Source organism: Lissotriton vulgaris, chromosome 5, assembly GCF_964263255.1.
Source record: "Lissotriton vulgaris chromosome 5, aLisVul1.2, whole genome shotgun sequence".
NCBI classification, from domain to species: domain Eukaryota; kingdom Metazoa; phylum Chordata; class Amphibia; order Caudata; family Salamandridae; genus Lissotriton; species Lissotriton vulgaris.
Genome location: NC_141693.1, coordinates 370,890,018 through 370,914,028, shown reverse-complemented (window position 1 = coordinate 370,914,028; position 24,011 = coordinate 370,890,018). Strand labels below are relative to the sequence as shown.

The following is a 24,011-nucleotide window of genomic DNA, read 5'->3' as shown; positions in this document are numbered from 1 at the left end:
TCACTGGGCAGAGCGATGGCAACGACGGTGGCGATTCGTCACCACGCCTCGTTGAGATACGGCAACTTCTCTGCTGATGTCCAGAACACACTTATGGACCTGCCGTTTGATTGGCCCTCGCCTCTTTGGCGACAAGGTAGACCATGCGCTTTAAGGACTCCAGGGCTACGTCCAAGTTCTTGGGCCTCTTGGCCCCGCGCCAGCAAACAGCTGCCTTTCGCTCCTTTCGTGGCCAAGGATGGGGCGCCCCCACACGTTTAGCCAGCCACGGGCCGCAGACTGCCGTCCAGTGCAGTGGCGTATGTGGAAACCGCCGTGGCGGCGGTCGGGGACAACTGCGAGGCCTGTCCACACCTGCCCCTGCAGTATCCACCTCAAAGCCCTCCTAGTGCGAGCTTGCAGGCCCATGTAACGCCCGTGGGGGGCAGGGTTCGCCATCACCACCTCCACTGGAGCACCGTCACATCGGACAAGTGGGTGCTGCAAATCGTCCGAAGGGGCTACTCCCTCCCCTTCGAGGCGACCCCTCCAGCCATGCCACCGCAGTACCACTGCGTGCCGGGGGATCACTTGCAACTTCTACGAGAGGAAGTTACGGCCCTCTTGGCCAAAGGGGCCATCGAGCACGTTCCTGGGCCAGAAGTAGGGTGTGGTTGTTACTCCCACTACTTTCTGGTACCCAAGAAGGGCAAAGGGGGCCTACGCCCTATCTTGGACCTGCGGAACGTCAACGGCTTCCTCCGGCAGGGGAAGTTCAAGATGCTGACACTAGCTCAGGTCCTGGCTGCCCTAGACCCAGGAGACTGGATGGTAACATTGGACTTGCAGGACGCTTATTTTCATATCCCCGTCCTGCTGGCCCACCAGCGTTACCTGCGGTTCACGGTAGGCCACGAGCACTTTCAGTTTACCGTGCTCCCCTTCGGCCTTACCAGCACCCCATGGGTGTGCACGAAAGTGATGGCGGTTTTCGCAGCTCATCTGAGCAGGTTAGGGGTTTCAGTCTTCCCCTACCTCGACGACTGGTTGTTGGAGGGCTCGCCCCAGACAGTCGTCAGCCACCTCCTGCACCTGCTGGGGTTCTCCATCAATGTGCCGAAGTCACACCTGTGTCCCTCTCAGAAGCTCCTCTTCTTTGGAGGGATCTGGACTCGGCACAGTTTCAGGTTTATCCTCCCGAACAGCGGGTTTGGGATATTCAGGCTCTGATTCCGATCTTTCAGCCGTTATCCCGAGTCTCGGTCAGGTTGACGCAGCGGCTTCTGGGGCTGATGGCCTCCTGCATCCTTCTGGTGTATCACGCCAGGTGGCGGATGCGGGCTCTGTAGTTTCAGTGTGCCCAGCATCAGGGCAACCTGTCCGACCATGTCCTGATCTCGGAGGGCACTGCGAGACAATTGCAGTGGTGGCTCACGGACCGCGATTGGGTCAGCGGCCGATCCCTCTCCCTTCCCCAACCGGAGCATGTAGTTGTGACGGACGCGTCCCTCCAGGGTTGGGGAGGCCACATGGGAGAGGCGGAGATCAGAGGCCTCTGGTCTCCGGCGGAGTCCCGGCTCCACATCATCCTTCTGGAGCTGCGGGCGATCCGGCTTGCACTGAAGGCATTCCTCCCCTCTGTCCGGGGGAGTGTAGTGCAGGTGTTCACGGATAACACCACCGCCAAGTGGTACTGCAACAAACAGGGCAGGGTGGGGTCGTGGACCCTTTGCCAGGAGGCTCTGCGCCTCTGGCAATGGCTTGAACACCAGGGCGTCACCCTGATGGTTCAACACTTGGTAGGTTCCTTGAACGCCAGGGCGGACGAACTCAGCCGTCGGTGCATGATGTATCACGAATGGCATCTGAACTCGGACTTGGCGTAAGGCCTCCTTCGGCAGTGGGGAGAGCCTTGGTTAGATCTATTCGCCACAGAAGAGAACGCGCAATGTCATCAGTTCTGCGCGTTGGAATTTCCTAGGTGGCACTCGCTCGGAGACGCTTTTCGTCGCGAGTGGAGTTGCGGTCTGTACTCCGCCTTTCCGCCTATACCACTTCTGCCCAGAGTGCTAAAGAAGATCAGGCGGGACCGGGCCCAAGTCATCCTTGTGGCTCTGGACTGGGCGCAAAGGTACTGGTATCCCGAGCTACTCAGCATGTCAGTTGATCCCCCGATTCGTCTGCCTCTTCAGGAGGACCTTCTGTCGCAGCAGCAGGGGACGGTCCTCCTCCCGAACCTGTCCAGTCTCCACCTCCATGCGTGGAGATTGAGCGGCGGCAGCTGAGGCCATTTGACTTGACTCCTGAAGTCTGTGATGTCATTCTGGCAGCCAGGCGTCCCTCCACAAAAACGGTATACGCCTGCAGGTGGAACAAATTTGTTGTATGGTGCACAGCAAAGGCTGTGGATCACCTTTCTGCCCCTCTTTCAGAGGTTCTCCTCTTTCTTCTTTCTCTTGCCCAGCAGGGCTCAGCTCTGGGCACTCTGAAGGGCTACCTCTCTGCCTTTTCAGCCTTCTTAAGGCTTCCTGATCAGCCTTCTCTTTTCAGGTTCCCGGTTGTAAATAGATTCTTGAAGGGCATCACTCACATTTTTCCTCCTGTTCCTTTTGTGATGCCTCAGTGGGACTTGAATTTGGTTCTGACTTTTTTGATGTACGCTCCCTTCGAGCCACTTCACAATTGCCCACTTCGTCTTCTGACTTTTAAGACTGCATTCCTGGTTGCCATCACCTCTGCTCGGAGAGTGAGTGAGCTCCAGGCTCTTTCTTCTAAACCTCCTTTCCTTTCTGTCCATCCGGATAAGGTTGTTTTAAGGACTCGTCCCTCTTTCCTGCCTAAGGCAGTCACAGCCATCCACATCGGGCAGTCTATCACCTTGCCCACCTTCTTTCTGCCTCCGCATCACTTGAAAGAGGAAGAGAGGCTCCACCGTCTGGACCCAAAACGTGCGCTCTCTTTCTATCTGGATCGCACATGCCAGTTTCGGGTGGATCACCAGCTCTTTGTTGATTATGTGGGCGCGAAGAAGGTACCGACTGTGCACAAACAAACCATCTCTTGGTGGGTCGCCTTGTGCATCAAGGTTTGCTACTCCTTGGCAAAGAAGGAACCTCATGTTGGGCTGAGGGCCCATTCCACTCGGACCACGGCGGCTTCTACTGCCCTGGGTCGGGGGAGTCCCCTTGCAGGACATCTTTCAGGCAGCTACGTGGGCCTCGCTGCACACGTTTGCTAAACACTACTGCCTGGACAGCCAAGTCCGGAGAGATGGCTTCTTTGGCCGTTCCGTTCTGCAGGACTTTCTGGTGTGATTTTGGTTTGCAGACCCACCACCGGGGTTGGTATTGCTGGGGAATCTATTCTAAGGTAAGGAATCTAACTAACGTGCTTCTTTTAGATGAACAAATTACTTACCTTCGGTAACGATATATCTGTAAGAAACATTAGTTAGTTAAATTCCTTACCGCCCCACCCATCCTCCCCTTTCTGCAAACTGATATCTAGGGTTAAGGTCATCCCTTTCAGGGCCCTAGTTTCATGGCAACAGTGTCGGTTTTTATCATGGCTCTGCATTTCTGGCGCGGAAAAGCTGTGTATTATAACTGACGTCTGCGCGCGAGGGCGGCGTCTAAGTACCCGGACGACGCGATCCCGGCGCCGAATACAGAAGCGGAGCCGCAGACGACGCCTACCGATGCACAGGGGTATTTCCGGATCCAGTCTGACGCCTGGGGATTATTCTAAGGTAAGGAATCTAACTAACTTATGTTTCCTACAGATATATCGTTACCGAAGGTAAGTAACTTGTTCTTTAGCAAGCAATAACTTAATGAGGCTCTCAGCAGAAAAGGGTAGAAAGACCTTAGCATTAATCGCAATGGCACTAGTAGCTACACTGTTCGCGAGACTGGTGGCATGGTTATCTTTTGTTGCACTTTTTCTTTCATTTTCTCCTTACTCTGACTCATCTATATGGATCGTGATGCTCACCTCTAATAATACCACATAGTTGTTTTCACTGAAGGCATCATTAATACTTTTAGCTTGCCTCTTAATTTTTTTCTATTTACAGCTTTACTTACTCACTCAGTATTGTTTTGTTCTCCCAAATAATGAAAGTCCAGCACAGTTATTATTTAAATGAGAAACTATATTTGTTTATTTATTAGGCACATGTTTGTTGTAGATTTCCCCTAAAGAACGGTGTATGACACAACTGAAATGCATTGGGAATGGTCATCTTCATGTCTAACAAGAATGTATTATGTACATTGAAGCTGTGCATCATTCTTCAATCTTTGCTTCCGAATAAAAAGAAGCATTGAACATCTTTGAATTGAAGTTCTATCAGGATTTGTTGGATTCACTGATTTTTAAATAATGTTTATATTGAATAATTTCTAAAGATTTGTTCACATTTTTAAATAATTGAAGTATCATGTGAATACACTCTCAGCAGAGTGATAGAGGTAGTGCACACTCTGTCTAGGACAGCTAAGTACCTAGTCTAACTCTTCTTTCAGAACTTGTGGTGTGGTGGAACCACCTCAGAGTGAGCACACCAACATTGATTAATTTTGCGTACTGTGTTTATTTGGAGTAATATCAAATCGAGTGCACCACAACTGTTACACGATGGCTTTATCTTGGCAGTTTCCGGCGCCAAGGTTTTAGATTCCAAATCCTCAAACCCTGTCTGATGTCTACTCTGCACCGTCTTGGATTTGTTCACCGCTGTTTCCTGTTTCTGAAGGTTATCCTTCGACGCCGGCTCCATTGTCTCCGATGCCGCGGCGGGCGCCACCAACGCCGATCCCAAAGCAGTGTTCCAGGAGGGAAGCACAGAGGCTGCTGGAAGAGGATGAGTCCCGGCAGGAGCAGGAAGAAGGAGAGATACTCGGCTCAGTGGACAAATTCGAGGGTCTGCAAGAGGCCAGTTGCTTGCTTAGATATTTCCCCGGAGTGGGAGCTTACTTCACCTATGAGTACATTCTTTCCTTCTTTCTGACAGGATGTTCGTCCTGTTTATTTGTTCCTTTTCCTCCCTTTTTGGCATAATGGAAGATAGGTTTATAGGTACTTCGGTGCCCTTATTCTCTGGTTGCTCCAGGTTGGGGCCTACCTTCCACGCTTCCCCCTCCCCCCTCCCCTTTATTACTGTGGTTCTTGGCCTCTGCTATCTTCTAGGTTGGGGTCTTTTGGCTGTGCTTCTGTCCTTTGTTCCTTATGAGGGTTGTCACACTCTGTGACGGGGCTGTCTTGGAGTTTTGCTGTTCCTGGTTTTTCCCGGACTGGTTTCCCTTCCTTGTTTTTAGTTGGGGTTGTAGTCCTGCTACATGTTATCATGACATTTTTACATATGTTCCTAGTCTCCAAGGGGGGCTATCTCCATAGTGGCAGGGTTGCTGCTCAGGGCTGGGCTCTGTTCTTTATTCTTTAACCTGCCTGTGGGTGCTGCAGTACCTGCCACTGCTCTTTATGGTGTTGTTCCTCACCATTTCTTTTTCTACTTTTTCTTCTCTTTCGCACACTGTTCCTATACTGTGACAGTTTTGTCTGATGGCTCCGCATTGTGGCGTGGAAAAGGAAAAAACTGATGTAGGCGCGCGGGGGTGGGATTATGTGACCTCGCTGACGTCACGTACGCGGACATCGCCTGGGCATGCTGCAACAATGTCCGGAGGAGGTCTGGACTAAACTCACCCAAGCCCTTGCGGAGTTTTGAGATTCGGCACGGTACTCCATCTGGTGTAGGCTGGATACCACGGACTCACTGGGCAGAGCGATGGCAACGACGGTGGCGATTCGTCACCACGCCTCGTTGAGATACGGCAACTTCTCTGCTGATGTCCAGAACACACTTATGGACCTGCCGTTTGATTGGCCCTCGCCTCTTTGGCGACAAGGTAGACCATGCGCTTTAAGGACTCCAGGGCTACGTCCAAGTTCTTGGGCCTCTTGGCCCCGCGCCAGCAAACAGCTGCCTTTCGCTCCTTTCGTGGCCAAGGATGGGGCGCCCCCACACGTTTAGCCAGCCACGGGCCGCAGACTGCCGTCCAGTGCAGTGGCGTATGTGGAAACCGCCGTGGCGGCGGTCGGGGACAACTGCGAGGCCTGTCCACACCTGCCCCTGCAGTATCCACCTCAAAGCCCTCCTAGTGCGAGCTTGCAGGCCCATGTAACGCCCGTGGGGGGCAGGGTTCGCCATCACCACCTCCACTGGAGCACCGTCACATCGGACAAGTGGGTGCTGCAAATCGTCCGAAGGGGCTACTCCCTCCCCTTCGAGGCGACCCCTCCAGCCATGCCACCGCAGTACCACTGCGTGCCGGGGGATCACTTGCAACTTCTACGAGAGGAAGTTACGGCCCTCTTGGCCAAAGGGGCCATCGAGCACGTTCCTGGGCCAGAAGTAGGGTGTGGTTGTTACTCCCACTACTTTCTGGTACCCAAGAAGGGCAAAGGGGGCCTACGCCCTATCTTGGACCTGCGGAACGTCAACGGCTTCCTCCGGCAGGGGAAGTTCAAGATGCTGACACTAGCTCAGGTCCTGGCTGCCCTAGACCCAGGAGACTGGATGGTAACATTGGACTTGCAGGACGCTTATTTTCATATCCCCGTCCTGCTGGCCCACCAGCGTTACCTGCGGTTCACGGTAGGCCACGAGCACTTTCAGTTTACCGTGCTCCCCTTCGGCCTTACCAGCACCCCATGGGTGTGCACGAAAGTGATGGCGGTTTTCGCAGCTCATCTGAGCAGGTTAGGGGTTTCAGTCTTCCCCTACCTCGACGACTGGTTGTTGGAGGGCTCGCCCCAGACAGTCGTCAGCCACCTCCTGCACCTGCTGGGGTTCTCCATCAATGTGCCGAAGTCACACCTGTGTCCCTCTCAGAAGCTCCTCTTCTTTGGAGGGATCTGGACTCGGCACAGTTTCAGGTTTATCCTCCCGAACAGCGGGTTTGGGATATTCAGGCTCTGATTCCGATCTTTCAGCCGTTATCCCGAGTCTCGGTCAGGTTGACGCAGCGGCTTCTGGGGCTGATGGCCTCCTGCATCCTTCTGGTGTATCACGCCAGGTGGCGGATGCGGGCTCTGTAGTTTCAGTGTGCCCAGCATCAGGGCAACCTGTCCGACCATGTCCTGATCTCGGAGGGCACTGCGAGACAATTGCAGTGGTGGCTCACGGACCGCGATTGGGTCAGCGGCCGATCCCTCTCCCTTCCCCAACCGGAGCATGTAGTTGTGACGGACGCGTCCCTCCAGGGTTGGGGAGGCCACATGGGAGAGGCGGAGATCAGAGGCCTCTGGTCTCCGGCGGAGTCCCGGCTCCACATCATCCTTCTGGAGCTGCGGGCGATCCGGCTTGCACTGAAGGCATTCCTCCCCTCTGTCCGGGGGAGTGTAGTGCAGGTGTTCACGGATAACACCACCGCCAAGTGGTACTGCAACAAACAGGGCAGGGTGGGGTCGTGGACCCTTTGCCAGGAGGCTCTGCGCCTCTGGCAATGGCTTGAACACCAGGGCGTCACCCTGATGGTTCAACACTTGGTAGGTTCCTTGAACGCCAGGGCGGACGAACTCAGCCGTCGGTGCATGATGTATCACGAATGGCATCTGAACTCGGACTTGGCGTAAGGCCTCCTTCGGCAGTGGGGAGAGCCTTGGTTAGATCTATTCGCCACAGAAGAGAACGCGCAATGTCATCAGTTCTGCGCGTTGGAATTTCCTAGGTGGCACTCGCTCGGAGACGCTTTTCGTCGCGAGTGGAGTTGCGGTCTGTACTCCGCCTTTCCGCCTATACCACTTCTGCCCAGAGTGCTAAAGAAGATCAGGCGGGACCGGGCCCAAGTCATCCTTGTGGCTCTGGACTGGGCGCAAAGGTACTGGTATCCCGAGCTACTCAGCATGTCAGTTGATCCCCCGATTCGTCTGCCTCTTCAGGAGGACCTTCTGTCGCAGCAGCAGGGGACGGTCCTCCTCCCGAACCTGTCCAGTCTCCACCTCCATGCGTGGAGATTGAGCGGCGGCAGCTGAGGCCATTTGACTTGACTCCTGAAGTCTGTGATGTCATTCTGGCAGCCAGGCGTCCCTCCACAAAAACGGTATACGCCTGCAGGTGGAACAAATTTGTTGTATGGTGCACAGCAAAGGCTGTGGATCACCTTTCTGCCCCTCTTTCAGAGGTTCTCCTCTTTCTTCTTTCTCTTGCCCAGCAGGGCTCAGCTCTGGGCACTCTGAAGGGCTACCTCTCTGCCTTTTCAGCCTTCTTAAGGCTTCCTGATCAGCCTTCTCTTTTCAGGTTCCCGGTTGTAAATAGATTCTTGAAGGGCATCACTCACATTTTTCCTCCTGTTCCTTTTGTGATGCCTCAGTGGGACTTGAATTTGGTTCTGACTTTTTTGATGTACGCTCCCTTCGAGCCACTTCACAATTGCCCACTTCGTCTTCTGACTTTTAAGACTGCATTCCTGGTTGCCATCACCTCTGCTCGGAGAGTGAGTGAGCTCCAGGCTCTTTCTTCTAAACCTCCTTTCCTTTCTGTCCATCCGGATAAGGTTGTTTTAAGGACTCGTCCCTCTTTCCTGCCTAAGGCAGTCACAGCCATCCACATCGGGCAGTCTATCACCTTGCCCACCTTCTTTCTGCCTCCGCATCACTTGAAAGAGGAAGAGAGGCTCCACCGTCTGGACCCAAAACGTGCGCTCTCTTTCTATCTGGATCGCACATGCCAGTTTCGGGTGGATCACCAGCTCTTTGTTGATTATGTGGGCGCGAAGAAGGTACCGACTGTGCACAAACAAACCATCTCTTGGTGGGTCGCCTTGTGCATCAAGGTTTGCTACTCCTTGGCAAAGAAGGAACCTCATGTTGGGCTGAGGGCCCATTCCACTCGGACCACGGCGGCTTCTACTGCCCTGGGTCGGGGGAGTCCCCTTGCAGGACATCTTTCAGGCAGCTACGTGGGCCTCGCTGCACACGTTTGCTAAACACTACTGCCTGGACAGCCAAGTCCGGAGAGATGGCTTCTTTGGCCGTTCCGTTCTGCAGGACTTTCTGGTGTGATTTTGGTTTGCAGACCCACCACCGGGGTTGGTATTGCTGGGGAATCTATTCTAAGGTAAGGAATCTAACTAACGTGCTTCTTTTAGATGAACAAATTACTTACCTTCGGTAACGATATATCTGTAAGAAACATTAGTTAGTTAAATTCCTTACCGCCCCACCCATCCTCCCCTTTCTGCAAACTGATATCTAGGGTTAAGGTCATCCCTTTCAGGGCCCTAGTTTCATGGCAACAGTGTCGGTTTTTATCATGGCTCTGCATTTCTGGCGCGGAAAAGCTGTGTATTATAACTGACGTCTGCGCGCGAGGGCGGCGTCTAAGTACCCGGACGACGCGATCCCGGCGCCGAATACAGAAGCGGAGCCGCAGACGACGCCTACCGATGCACAGGGGTATTTCCGGATCCAGTCTGACGCCTGGGGATTATTCTAAGGTAAGGAATCTAACTAACTTATGTTTCCTACAGATATATCGTTACCGAAGGTAAGTAACTTGTTCTTTAGCAAGCAATAACTTAATGAGGCTCTCAGCAGAAAAGGGTAGAAAGACCTTAGCATTAATCGCAATGGCACTAGTAGCTACACTGTTCGCGAGACTGGTGGCATGGTTATCTTTTGTTGCACTTTTTCTTTCATTTTCTCCTTACTCTGACTCATCTATATGGATCGTGATGCTCACCTCTAATAATACCACATAGTTGTTTTCACTGAAGGCATCATTAATACTTTTAGCTTGCCTCTTAATTTTTTTCTATTTACAGCTTTACTTACTCACTCAGTATTGTTTTGTTCTCCCAAATAATGAAAGTCCAGCACAGTTATTATTTAAATGAGAAACTATATTTGTTTATTTATTAGGCACATGTTTGTTGTAGATTTCCCCTAAAGAACGGTGTATGACACAACTGAAATGCATTGGGAATGGTCATCTTCATGTCTAACAAGAATGTATTATGTACATTGAAGCTGTGCATCATTCTTCAATCTTTGCTTCCGAATAAAAAGAAGCATTGAACATCTTTGAATTGAAGTTCTATCAGGATTTGTTGGATTCACTGATTTTTAAATAATGTTTATATTGAATAATTTCTAAAGATTTGTTCACATTTTTAAATAATTGAAGTATCATGTGAATACACTCTCAGCAGAGTGATAGAGGTAGTGCACACTCTGTCTAGGACAGCTAAGTACCTAGTCTAACTCTTCTTTCAGAACTTGTGGTGTGGTGGAACCACCTCAGAGTGAGCACACCAACATTGATTAATTTTGCGTACTGTGTTTATTTGGAGTAATATCAAATCGAGTGCACCACAACTGTTACACGATGGCTTTATCTTGGCAGTTTCCGGCGCCAAGGTTTTAGATTCCAAATCCTCAAACCCTGTCTGATGTCTACTCTGCACCGTCTTGGATTTGTTCACCGCTGTTTCCTGTTTCTGAAGGTTATCCTTCGACGCCGGCTCCATTGTCTCCGATGCCGCGGCGGGCGCCACCAACGCCGATCCCAAAGCAGTGTTCCAGGAGGGAAGCACAGAGGCTGCTGGAAGAGGATGAGTCCCGGCAGGAGCAGGAAGAAGGAGAGATACTCGGCTCAGTGGACAAATTCGAGGGTCTGCAAGAGGCCAGTTGCTTGCTTAGATATTTCCCCGGAGTGGGAGCTTACTTCACCTATGAGTACATTCTTTCCTTCTTTCTGACAGGATGTTCGTCCTGTTTATTTGTTCCTTTTCCTCCCTTTTTGGCATAATGGAAGATAGGTTTATAGGTACTTCGGTGCCCTTATTCTCTGGTTGCTCCAGGTTGGGGCCTACCTTCCACGCTTCCCCCTCCCCCCTCCCCTTTATTACTGTGGTTCTTGGCCTCTGCTATCTTCTAGGTTGGGGTCTTTTGGCTGTGCTTCTGTCCTTTGTTCCTTATGAGGGTTGTCACACTCTGTGACGGGGCTGTCTTGGAGTTTTGCTGTTCCTGGTTTTTCCCGGACTGGTTTCCCTTCCTTGTTTTTAGTTGGGGTTGTAGTCCTGCTACATGTTATCATGACATTTTTACATATGTTCCTAGTCTCCAAGGGGGGCTATCTCCATAGTGGCAGGGTTGCTGCTCAGGGCTGGGCTCTGTTCTTTATTCTTTAACCTGCCTGTGGGTGCTGCAGTACCTGCCACTGCTCTTTATGGTGTTGTTCCTCACCATTTCTTTTTCTACTTTTTCTTCTCTTTCGCACACTGTTCCTATACTGTGACAGTTTTGTCTGATGGCTCCGCATTGTGGCGTGGAAAAGGAAAAAACTGATGTAGGCGCGCGGGGGTGGGATTATGTGACCTCGCTGACGTCACGTACGCGGACATCGCCTGGGCAGAGTCGCGTGATGCAGTCCCCCCGGCGCGCAGGTATGCTGTGGCAAAAAGTTTTCCGGATCCTATCTCACGCTTGAGGATAATTCTACATTAAGGAATCTGCGGCTAGAATCGTCTCTACCAGATACATTATTACCGAAGGTAAGTAACTCGTACGCCGGTCTGCCCGTTTGCCTCGAGGGCATTGAAAAAAAAAATGAGTGAAACTGACGTCAGAACGCCGACGAGGACTTCTTATGGCTCCGATGACGTCATACGGAGTCTCAATCGGAGCCGTGCTATTATGACGTCCTTGTTGACGTGGGAGAGCTAAGAAAATAATTTCTGCGAAATGTTGGCTGGGGGTAATTCAAAAGGTGATGAATCCACAGGCAGATACTGTATCCACCAGTAAAAGCGTTACCGACACTGTATTGAGGTCTGTCTTTCCCATTACTACCCCGTGTCTGAGCTGAAATCACGAAGAGACACTACTTTTCTTAGTTGATTCAGTAATCTATATATATATATATATATCTCAAATCCTGTTCCCTCCGATTGCAGTCCAGAGGAGAGACACCACAGGTGTGGACCACCAACACAGTTTGAAATGAATTCCTGGAGATGCAAGTTCACAGTTCCATTATTTTATGACACCGACACCAAGTTGTACAGACAAGTGTCCGCCCCAGATGTGTTTCGTTCGCCACATCATTTAAAGAACCATAGAAATTCACCGAAAAAAATAAAGGGTGCAGGGACTTTCTAGTTAGGTTGACATTTCACTTGCACAAAACCAGAGAAATTCAGCCGTTTTAGTTAGCTGAGCTAACTATAACTCGTGCCCCCACAATGCACTGCTTCTGACCTCACATATTACATCACTCATGACATGATATGCTCTCGTCCCCATGAAGCGAAGCTGAGTTTGCTATGGCATGGCGGGAGCAATACTCCCGCGATGCCATAGCAAACTGCAATGTTTTAGGGGTGGCCACTCCAGCACATTGCTGGAGCCGGCCCTGGGGGGTGGTGGTCCCCAGGGCCATTTACTGCTCCAGGAAATGAGGTAATATGTAAAGTCATAAGTAGTGCATTGCGGGGAGTGAGTTATAGTTAGATCAGCTAACTATAATTGCTAAATTTCTCTGGTTTTGTGTGAGTGAAACTTGAGCCTCACTATAATGTCTCTGTAACCTTTGTTTATTTTCAGTGCATATATTTATATAAATTCTTATGATTTGTTTTGGGAACAAACTTATAGTCCTTTTTTAAAGGTTCCTGGACATTTTAGCTGTTTTCCATTTCTTGCCGTTTCTTGGTGAATTTACAGTTTTTGCCTTTTGCCCATATCTTTATTAAAAATAAGGCAAATATTGCTTCACAGTGCCAAGAAGCAGACGCTTAGACTACCAATTTTTCAAACCAGATACATCATTTAATATCAGAAAGACAATACCATAATCATAACTCAAACCAGGGTGCATGATTTTCTGAGTCTCCAAAATGACTTTGGAAATAAGCCAGACATTTCTTTTTCAGAGCTGATATTCTGATCATTACCAGCCATCCTTCCAAAACTGCTGCTTCCAGATAGATGCTTGCTGCATTACATGGGGGTGGGAAGCTATTGAGGGATTTCATAGCTCTGTATTCATTCTTTGGACCATCTTAGAGATCAAGAGACATTTTTTTAGCCATCCAGTGGAAGGGAGCAAGTAACAAAACAAGTTTACATTTTTTAGTAGTTTTTCATTTCCCTTTTTGATGTATTAATCAATCAAGGATGTATAAAGCACGACAAATCACCCATGAGTGTCTGGAGTTGCTAGCTGCTTTGTTGTCCTCTTTTTCATTTGGTCAACCAGGTCTTGAGTCCTTTCCTGAATTGCTGGAGCGAGGAGGCAGCCCTGAGGTGCAGGGGAGGGTCGTTCCAAGCTTTGGCCACCAGGTGTGAGAAGGAGCGTCCTCCAATGTTGCATCGAGGAACCAGGGGTGTAAGGCAAAATAACCTTGGAGGAACTTGGAAAACAAATGTTGGCAAATAAATTGGAACAATCAGTTATTGTAAGGAAGGAAATGGTATTACCCGACGTTGAACACATCCAGAAGTTGGCTCAATAAAAAAGTACACAGTGCAATATCTACTGTAGTTCCCCTACCCCCTCTACCAGTGAAGATGCACTAAAATACAGAATGTTTCACTTTTAGAATGGGAATTATGCACTGTAGCACATAAATTACTAAATATCTATTAAAAAGTAACTGGTCTCAGCTTTCCAGGTAAAGAAGTAATAATGTGGGAATAGCCCCACAGGTGTTGATATTGGGAATGTGCTGCTGCGCTCCGCTGTTCACTTACCTCAACTCAGGGGCGCAAATTCAACTCAATTAGTTTGGTGAGTACTCCGAGATGAGAGACCTTGTGACATTTAAAATGTAAAATTTCTTTGCTAAGGCACATTTGGCCCCTTTCACGAGGAGTGCACTCATGCTACACAAAGAGACTTAAAATGACAAGTTTTTTTTGTTTCCCTCTTTTCTCATTAGGTTCCAACTCTAGGCTCTCAAGAAGGTGCTTTTGAGAATGTCCGGATGAATTACAGCGGGGATCAGGGCCAAACCATCCGTCAGCTAATCAGTGCTCATGTTCTCCGTCGTGTGGCAATGTGTGTGCTGTCTTCCCCTCATGGGCGTCGGCAACATTTGGCGGTCAGCCACGAGAAGGGCAAGGTTAGGCTTGTGAAGGAACATATTTCTTTAATATGCTGCAAATTTTGTGATCTGGAAGGAGGGTTACAGTGTAGAACTATTGAAGATTAAACTCTAGCATAATGTCTCTTTCAGATTACAGTACTACAGCTGTCTGCATTGTTAAAGCAAGCAGACTCCAGTAAAAGGAAACTGACCCTGACTCGCCTGGCATCTGCACCAGTCCCCTTTACAGTGCTGAGCTTGACTGGGAACCCCTGCAAAGAAGATTATTTGGCCGTCTGTGGACTGAAGGTAAAACCTACACTTCATACTTTGGGTGAGAGTGTGAGGATCAGCAAAATGCTTTTAGCAGTGGTGGTATTTAGTTTCCATCAGGGTGAACGCAAGAGAGTATTGCTTTTTAGAATCAGTACAATATATTAATTTCACAGACTAATAAAGTTTACTCAACTTATGTTGTTTTTTTCCCCTACTTCCTTTGTGCCTACTCAGGACACCTTAAGTAGTTTTTACGTTTTAACTTGATCACATTGATAGGAGTTTCTTTATTGGTTGATGATGCAATATTATATACTCTGACTACCACCCTCTGGTTAAAACACCATCTCCATTGCGTGTTTACTTTCTCCATCTAGTCCTAGCCTGTGAGTTTTCTAATGATATCCGCTCCTACAAACTTCTTAACTGAACCTTTGAGTCAGGCATGAGACTGCAATGTATTTTGTGTGCCATTCGTTGTAACCTGAACTCGAGTGCCCTTTGGAGTCCAGAATGACCTCATGTAATGCCACTTGAAGTGATGTGTTCAGTATGCACATGGAGCTCAGGCACCAGCGACATCCATTGCTGTTTTCGTTACCTCATCAGATGCATTGGAGAATTCCTGGCCAGTCTCAACATGTGTTGCTTTTTCCATTGTCTCCCTTTGAAATATTTTGGTTTAATTCCCGTGTCACTTGTTGATGCTCTGTGTCGGTCACTGGCTCCTACCTCTGTGCCTAAAATAATCCAAGGGCTACTTAGGTAAAGATGTCAAAGCATATGCTGGCCTTCATGAATAGTCAGTCTTGTTCACCCTCAAGAATGTTCTACTCCAAATAATTCCACGGGTAGTTCTCCACTATGACACCATAAAAAAAGAAGGAAGACTGCGAGCCCCAGCAGATGCTTCCAACAATGGAAGGAAGAGACGGAGATCGAAGGGGAGAAAAATCTCTTTATCCAAGCCTTAACCATTGCGGTCACTTAGGAAGTTCCTGATGGTATAAAGGTAACTTCCTCCTCACCATAAGTGGTTCAGACCTTAAAGGAAATCATGTTTCACCCACTTTAGTCATCACAGCTTTACTTCATGGACTGCGGAGCTAAGCCTGTGGCTAATATTTTGACTTCTCTAGTGCTGCATTTATAACCAATATGGCTGGTCTTTTTGTCACTTTCTAACAAGCAGACCACACATCTGCATCTGGCACCATCAACATCCATGACACTGAAAATTCTTGAATGAGCCAAAACGAAGAGTAAATCTGATTTTTGTAAAAAAAATTATTAAGAGGCACTTCGGGATATTGTCCCTCAAGAGGATAGATTACCTTGTACAATTTATATTTTGAGTAGATACAGATGCTACAGAACGTCTGGTAAACTGAGGACATCTAAAGCAAGGTAGACAACCATCTACCTCTATTTGACACGTATCCGCACTTTGAGGGACCTGCAGGATTTCAGTGGCCTGCATGTTTCCCAGTGAATTGAGTTGCCTTGTTCTATGGTTATGCCGTATTTTAAACAATCATGGTTTTCTGCAGTGGTTAGAAAGGTGGTAAAGACTTTATTCATACCTATTAATTTTGAGGAACCTACAATGTTTTACATGAAATATTGCTTTTCCCCCCCTTCCTGATGACATGCACAAGTCCCTTTATGATTTGTGCAATGACAGCATGGATGCTGGAAAGGACTGCATGGAAACCGAAGTGGACTAATTTGATACAGTTTCTCATGCTCTGGGCTCGGCAGTGATTTTAAAATGGCACTCCTGTATAAGCAATTCTGAGTTCTTAGGAGCTATGCAAGCCCAACCTTGTGTATGCTGTTTAACTTTTACCATTTGTTAGAGGAGAAAGCAGATGCTTCTCTTCCAGGGGATACTCATTAATTGTCTTAAGCACTGAATAATCTCCGCCCATAAGCGGGAACCCGGAACACATAACAAAATACATATATATGTGTAAATATATAAAAATAATACATAGTACTAAACAAATTATAAACATATACATGTATAAACCAATAATATGCAGCCCAACCATAACCTATAGGCTAATAAAGCCATCATTACATACTTTCTGCAGTATGAAAATAAACCATATAAACAATGCAATAAACAGGCATGAGCCTAAAATGCATTCCATAAACACAACCTTTTATTTTAATCAAAGAATCTGTAATAAAAGGCAATTAGCCTAAGAAGGCTGCATAAAGAAATACTATCCCTTTACAGAAAATCAGACTGACACCTTGCCTTTAAGGCCTCAGCGAATCTGAACACTTTGCTGTTAAGGCCTCCAGGGGAACTCTGTTCCCATCATGCCCCACAGATGACAGTTAGGTCAGTTCTTTTTTCCGGCTTGTTCTGTGAGGAACCTGGAACTTGAGCTCGGCTGAGTTTGACTGTTTCCAGTCAGAATTTATTTTTTTCCTGTCTTTTTTTACAGTATTTGCTATTGGTGGTGTTTTTCTACCTTTTCTGTCAGTTATGCCACCTTTATTCTATAATTGTCCTTCCTGTGGGAAGAAGATGGCTAAAACAGATCCTCACTCTGTTTGTGTGGTTTGTCTACCTTCCACACATGATGTGGAAAAATGTTATCATTACCTCAAGCTTTCCAACAGAACTTTGAAGGAAAGAGAAAAGATTTGGCTTTTGGGGCTTCTGGAGAGAGAGAGGACAGTCTTGAGAAGGGGGCAAAATGTGTATTGTCATCTGGAAGGCCTTTTTCTCAGACAAAACGTCGAAGATCTGCTTCTCCTGAAGGTAAAAGCAAGAAAAAACGACATCCGGAAGCGTCAACGTCGAAGAAAGTGAGTTCAGCGTCCAAATCTAGATCGCCGTCGACACCAGAGAAAACTGCATCGACGTCGAAGACTTCGCCAGTGAGGCATAAGTCGGCGTCGGAGCGGAGATCGAGGTCGCCGTCGAGAAGCTTGTCGACGTCGAGACATCTGGTGTCGGTTGCTGTGAAGACGACGTAGAAAGTAAGACATTCGGCATCGAAGGAAATAGTGCGGTCGACGTCGAGAGATAAATTGAGGTCGACGTCGAGAGATGAAGGTACCACGTCGAGACCTGAAAAAAGGAGACGATCAAGGTAGCCGTCGAGACATGGTTCGATGTCGAGGCATGCCTCGGGCTCGAGACTTGAAAAGGTCCTGTCGACGTCGAGAAAACGTTAGACGTCGAGGAATTCGACGTCGAGGTCTCCGCCACCTGTCCCGAGGTCGGCGTCAAGACATTCCAGATCAGCCTCTCAGACCTCTCATAGGTCTTTGTCGAAGTCTGAGTCAGCGTCAAGACCTTTGGATGACCCTCTAAGGTCTACGGCACAAGACCTGCAGTCCAGGGCATCTGTGGACAGGTCTTCAGTGGTCAGAGCCTCTCCGCACCAAGATTCTTCTGTGGTGGTGCATTCTGGCTCGACGTCGAGGAAGTCTACGTCAAGAGAAAGACAGTTGGTTCCCAGAGAGGTGCGCACTCCAGCTTCTGGATCTCCACATTCTATTCGGAGTACTTCCTCATCTTCTTCCTCTTTCATGGGAATACAAATTGTGCAAGTTTCCCCGGAGGGCTCTCCGGTGCTTAGAACACCACCTGTGCACATGTCTCCAAAATGGCTAGAAAGCATCCATCACTGGAAGATGGAACCAAGGCCTGATCAAAGACCACTTACTATGGAGGCTTTGAGACCACCGGTGAGGAGGCGTTCACGTTCTAGGGAGCGCAGTAGGCATCGGTCTGCTATCCCTGAAAGAAGGCATAGATCTCCTGCTTCTTCCTCTCCAACGAGGTCTTCTTACAGAGTCTATTCGCCCACGATTTCATCAACGCCATTCTCCAGGGTTTCGCCTGTGGATGATTTAGGAACCTTCAATGAGGTTTTGTGTCATGGAGCTAGCAAATTCAACATTACGATGACAGTGCCTCAGGTGAAGTCTTCTGTCATATTTGAGACTTTACATCACAAGTCCTCTGCTAGACCTCTTCTTCCATTGGTGCCCGGTTTGTTGGAGCCGGCAATGAAGACATTCTTGACGCCAGCAACAGTGGGTTCAGGACCTTCAAGAATTGCGAAAAAATATAAAGCACCGGATCAAGATCCCCTTTTCCTGCGCACAGATCCACCACCAGATTCTCTCATAGTGGGTGAAGCCAGGAAGGCCCATTCTGCTAAGTCTGTCTCCTCTGCTCCACCGGAGAAAGACAGTAAAAATCTGGACTCCTTGGGCCGGCGAATGTGTAACACAGCTGGTTCTGTCATGAGAGTGGCCAGTGCTGCGGCTTTACTGGGCCGCTATTGTCGCCTTTTATGGGACTCTATGGCTAGGTTTGCTTAAAAGCTTCCTAAGGAAGATCAGAAAGAGATTGTTGAAGAAGGTGGATTGGTGACCAATCAAAGTATTAGTGCGGCTGCGGATTCGGCGGACCTTGCAGCTCACGGTTATGCCCACGGCATATGTTCCAGAAGGTCGGCTTGGCTGCATCTCACGGGCCTTAAGCCAGATGCCCAGAGAAAAATAGTTAACCTACCTTTCAACGGGTCGACATTATTTGGATCTCATGCGGATGATGAGATGGCAAAGATGAAGACGGAGTTGGACACTCTGAAGGCAGTGGGCCTGGAGCAAAAGAAAGATTTCAGTCGTCGTAATTTTCGTCCTCACGACAAAAGGTCTTTTCAGCAACGTGCACAAACGTCAAATTGGTCTTCGCAAAACCAGGGTCAGAATCAACAGAGGTCGCAGTTTCAACAGCGCAGACCTGGGCGAGGCAGAGGAGGAAACAGACAACAGTCCTCTACTGCGAAACCGCCTCAAAAGCAATGAAAAGAAACTTCCTCCGCAGCTGTGGTCCACTCCGGTAGGAGGAACCATTGCGTAATACTTCGACGAGTGGAGAAGATTAACAAAGGACAGGTGGGTCATCGGCATTATCCAAAATGGCTACCTCCTCAAATTCAAGAAACCTCTTCCTGTCATAAGTCCAAAGACAATGTATCGTCAAAATCTAAAGCTTTTGCAAAAGGAAGCAAACATCCTTCTGTGCATGAAAGCCATAGAGAAAGATCCTCTTCCACAGAGAAACCAAGGTCTGTACTCCAGTTTTTTCCTGGTGAAAAAGAAAGGTCCCTATGCAGAATTCAGACCCATACTCGATCTGAGATTGTTGAACAGATTCATTCGAAAAGAGAAGTTTCGGATGTTAGCGCGCAATCAAATATTCCCTCAGTTACATCAGGGGGACTGGATGTGTTCCAGCAACCTGAAGGATGCATATTTTCATGTTCCAATCTCAAAAAGGCATCGGGAATTTCTCAGGTTTCAAGTAGCTGTTCATCACTACCAGTATGCAGTACTTCCATTCGGGGTAAAGTCAGCTTCCCAAACGTTTTCCAAGTGTATGGTGGTGGTTGCTGCCTTCCTTCGGAGACAGAAGATTTTCATATATCCTTACTTGGACGACTGGCTCCTGAAAAGTTCGTCCCCAGCTCTGTTGGAGGATCATCTGTCAATATGCCTTCACCTCATGCACAAGTTGGGTCTCCAGGTCAATTTCAAGAAATCGATTATGAACCTAACTCAGCAAAACCACTACCTGGGAGCTCTTCTGGACACAGAAAGAGAAAACGTGTGCCCTTCGGAGGAGAGGTGGTTATCAATCAGGTCAAAGTGTCAACTTCTTTTTCAATCCACTTACCCGACAGTTCGTCAAGTATCCTCTCTTCTGGGATCCATGGCATTGTGCATCTTCATAGTTCCAAACGCAAGATTGCACATGCGTCCTCTGCAACCGTGCCTAGAGGATCAATGGAGACAGAGGACGGGGTGCTGGGAGGATCGAATTCTTCTTAATCAGTCCGCCAAAGACTCCATCCCGTGGTGGATGAAGAGATTACACAAGATCCTCCAGCTCAGACTCTGATCACAGACGCCTCACTCCAAGGTTGGGGTGCTCATATGGGCCCTCTGCAAGTACCAGGGCTATTGTCAGACTCCGAGAAGGGCTATCCTATCAACCTGCTGGAACTAAGGGCTGTTCATCTAGCCCTCAAGTCCCTGTTTCCATCACTCCAGTCTTGGTCCCTCCTGGTACAAACAGACAATACAACTACAATGTATTATTTAAACCAGCAGGGGGGTACCCGGTCCAGGACTCTATCCATAAAAGCCCAGACCATCTGGAAGTTGTTGCTAGCGAGAGACTTGTCGATAACAGCAGTACACCTGCCGGGGTCCCTCATCTCGCAGGCGGATTTCCTCAGCAGAGACTTCGTCGAGGCGTGCGATTGGGTTCTAAACAAAGAAGTTGCAAACAGTATTTTCCAGGCATGGGGAACACCAGATATTGATATGTTCGCAGATGCGGCAAACGCAAAATGCCCCGTCTTCGCGTCCAGGTTTCCCCATGGTTTTCAAGGGAATGCCCTTTTGATAGACTGGTGTCAGAACTTGCTGTACGCTTTTCCACCGACCCCGTTGATACCAACAGTAATCAACAGAATGTACAAAACCGTCTCCAGGATGATTCGGATTGCCCCGGAGTGGCCACGCCAATGGTGGTTTCCAGATCTCCTTCATTTGTCGGAAGTGCCTCACAGGAGATTGCTGTGTCGCCCGGATCTTCTGTCCAAGCAGAAGGGGAGAGTGTTCTACCCCAATCTGTCCTCCCTACGCCTGGCAGCATGGCTCCTGAAGTCATCCAGTATGGACACTTGCAGTTGAAACCTGACTGTATGCACATTCTTAAGGAGGCGAAGCGGCCTTCTACAGGGAAATCCTACGGATTTAAATGGAAGCGATTTTTTTCTGTGGTGTGAGAGTAATGGTTTTGATCCTATTCATGGTCAGGAACAGGTGATTTTGCCTTATCTCTTACATTTAGCGAGATCTGGTCTTCAATTTAATTATAATAAAGTTCACCTTGCTGCGATCACAGCCTACAGAAGATCACCTACTCGGACCTCCTTTTTAGGATGCCTGTAGTGAAGGATTTTCTGGAAGGTTTAAGAAAGGTGTATCCTCCAGTCAGGTCTCCTTCTCCACGTTGGGAGCTTAATGTGGTGTTAACTAAGTTAATGGGTGCTCCTTTTGAACCTATACATAAGGCTTCCTTGCAACACTTAACTTGGAAGGTAGCGTTCCTGGTAGCCATTACTTCTGCTCGTAGAGTGAGCGAGATCCAGGCTCTGTGTTGCAAAGAACCGTTCACTGTGTTCCATACTAATAGAGTGGTACTCAGGACGCATCCTACTTTTCTGCCCAAGGTAGTGTCAGATTTTCATATTAATCAGGCCATAACCTTGCCTACTTTTTTCCCGAATCCTGCCAGTCCTGTTGAAAGTAAAGCAACAACACAACTGCCAATACTGAGCTGACTTATTTCATTTATAGTCCAGAAGCTTTTATGAATAAAACATGTCTATTTTCAATTTCGTCACTAGTTTATTTTAGTCACTTTTTCTAGGTTAGAGAACTTTTTCATTTTTTCAAAGAACATTTCTTGTACATATACAAATATACAAAAAATATACAGATTTATACAAAATTTACAGAAACATCATGACTAAACAACACATCCATACCAACCTTTCTCGCTGCATGCATTCAAAAGACATTCACACTCAAACAAGAAAAATACCTATGAGGTATATGTCAAATGTCAACAAAAATGCTATTTTTCAACAAGGTAGAATAGTTAGATGAATCCTACATTTTTTATTTTCAAACAATCTAAACTATTAGGGCCATATTATGTCCTGTCCTAATCCAGTGCTTTTGATCTTTTTAAATTGTTGACAATTGACCACTGAGGATCGACGCGTTTCGAACCCCCTATTGCGGGGTTCTCTTCAGGATCAACAAGAATTCTAAAAGAAGCAAAGAGACATATGTGCCAAATTAGACTCCCTAGTTTCTCAAAGTGAAGTGTTTACTAATAAAGAGCAGCCACCTGCCGGCTCAAGCCTCCATACCTTAAAACTCCAGTGGAGAGTGTCTCACGGGCTGATGTGGGTGTTATCTAAACATTAAAACACAAAAAAGGACAAACCACATGACATGCTGTGCCTAATTATCAAAAAAACTTCATAACGGTTCAATTGTATTCATATAGGACTCACCTCTCAAGCATTATGATTCGCTTGGAGTGCCTGAAAGAGGAGAGGGATGGCAATGCGGTTGGTATCATCACTATCTAAATGGAACATAATACACATCCATTTCACTGCCTATAACTTGAGCCACCTACCCAATATTGGCGAGGGCCTAGCTTGACCTGGGCTCACTGTAATTTGGGGCGTCTCCTTTAGTCTGCCGCTGTCTTAAGCGCAACTGCAATCTGAAAGAGACACGTTAGTGAAAGATTCCTTACCTTAGAATATCCCCAGGCGTCAGACTGGATCCGGAAACTTTTGCGTAGCAGTACCCTTGCGCATCGGTAGGCGTCGCCTGCGGCTCCACGTCCGTCGTGGGCACCGTGATGACGTCGTCGGAGTACTTAGACGCCGCCTCTGCGTGCTGACGTCAGTTCTTTTTTCCGCGTCAGCCAGCGCAGATCTGGAAAAAGCAGTAACCCTAGTCAATTTTTGACTAACTTTTTGAGATCATTTTGATCCCTTCTTGAACTGCGACTCCGATCGGTGCCGTAGGGATGCCTGGTTTCAAGCACTGCGAGGATTGCGACCGCACGATGTCGGTCACGGATCCTCACCACCTGTGCCTAACTTGTCTAGGCGTCGACCACGACGACAAGGCCTGCTCCGACTGTCAGGCCCTCTCTTCGAAAGCCAGGCGGGAGCGGTCCCGCAGGCGACTTGAACTCCGGCAGTCGGCCCTGCGCCGTTTGAGGTCCCGGTCCCACAGGAGGTCAAAGGACAGGTCGCGGGGACGGAGCCACCACAGCTCCGGGAGTCGGCACCACTCCTCCGGGTCGAAATCGTCGTCGGGTAAGAAGCACAGGAAGTCGAAGAGGCGTCATCGCTCTTCTGACTCCCCCCGATGCTCGCGCGATGCGGCCGGGGGTTCGGGTGACACCGCCCAGGCGGCTCCTTCGGAGTCGAGGGCGTCGCGTCCAGCCCCACACCCTCCCGTCCCTTGGAGAGACGCGACGCCGGAGGCCATGAGGTCCCTTTCTCCTCCGACTGGCTCAGCGGACCCGTCTGGGGCCCCTAGCGGGTCGGGAGCTTCGGCCCCGACTCCGTCGGGTGCTTCGGGCCCGACGCCGCAGGGCCCCACTGTCCGACACCGCCGGCGCCTTCGGGCCCGGCGTCGCAGGGTCAAGCGGCCCGACGCTTCCGGCGCCTTCGGGCCCAGTGCCACGGGACACCGCTGTATCTTCCTCGGGCTCTGGATCGTCACCGGTGGACCTTATCATCCCTCCGGCGTCGGTCCGTCAGGTGTCGCCTCCGGCGCCGCCCTCGGGCGGCGCCGCCCCCGATTCCTCCTTTGCTCCGGTTCCGACGTCGGAACGGCGCCGCTTTCGATGCTGTTTAGAGATTTTCACTTCTACAAACCGGCCCCATTGTTTGACAACCCTGAGTATCAGGAGATGGGTGATGAGGAGGATTGGGAGGGGTCTGAGGACCCTCTGACCAAGGATTGTCAGTCTCAAGAGGACTGGGCAGGAGACCTTGGGGAGGCCAGTGG

At 48.9% G+C, this 24,011-nt stretch overlaps 1 protein-coding gene across 14 annotated transcripts in view; it reads left to right on the top strand.

The window, feature by feature from the left end:
* Window positions 1–24,011, top strand: part of UBR4 (ubiquitin protein ligase E3 component n-recognin 4) — a 1,723,360-nt gene that overhangs the window by 574,287 nt on the left and 1,125,062 nt on the right. For all 14 annotated transcript variants that reach the window (XM_086921716.1, XM_086921718.1, XM_086921717.1 and 11 more), the window contains exons 21-22: window positions 13,926–14,108; window positions 14,223–14,381. In XM_086921716.1, coding sequence (XP_086777842.1) covers window positions 13,926–14,108; window positions 14,223–14,381 — 342 coding nt within the window. The remainder of the gene's footprint in view (window positions 1–13,925; window positions 14,109–14,222; window positions 14,382–24,011) is intronic.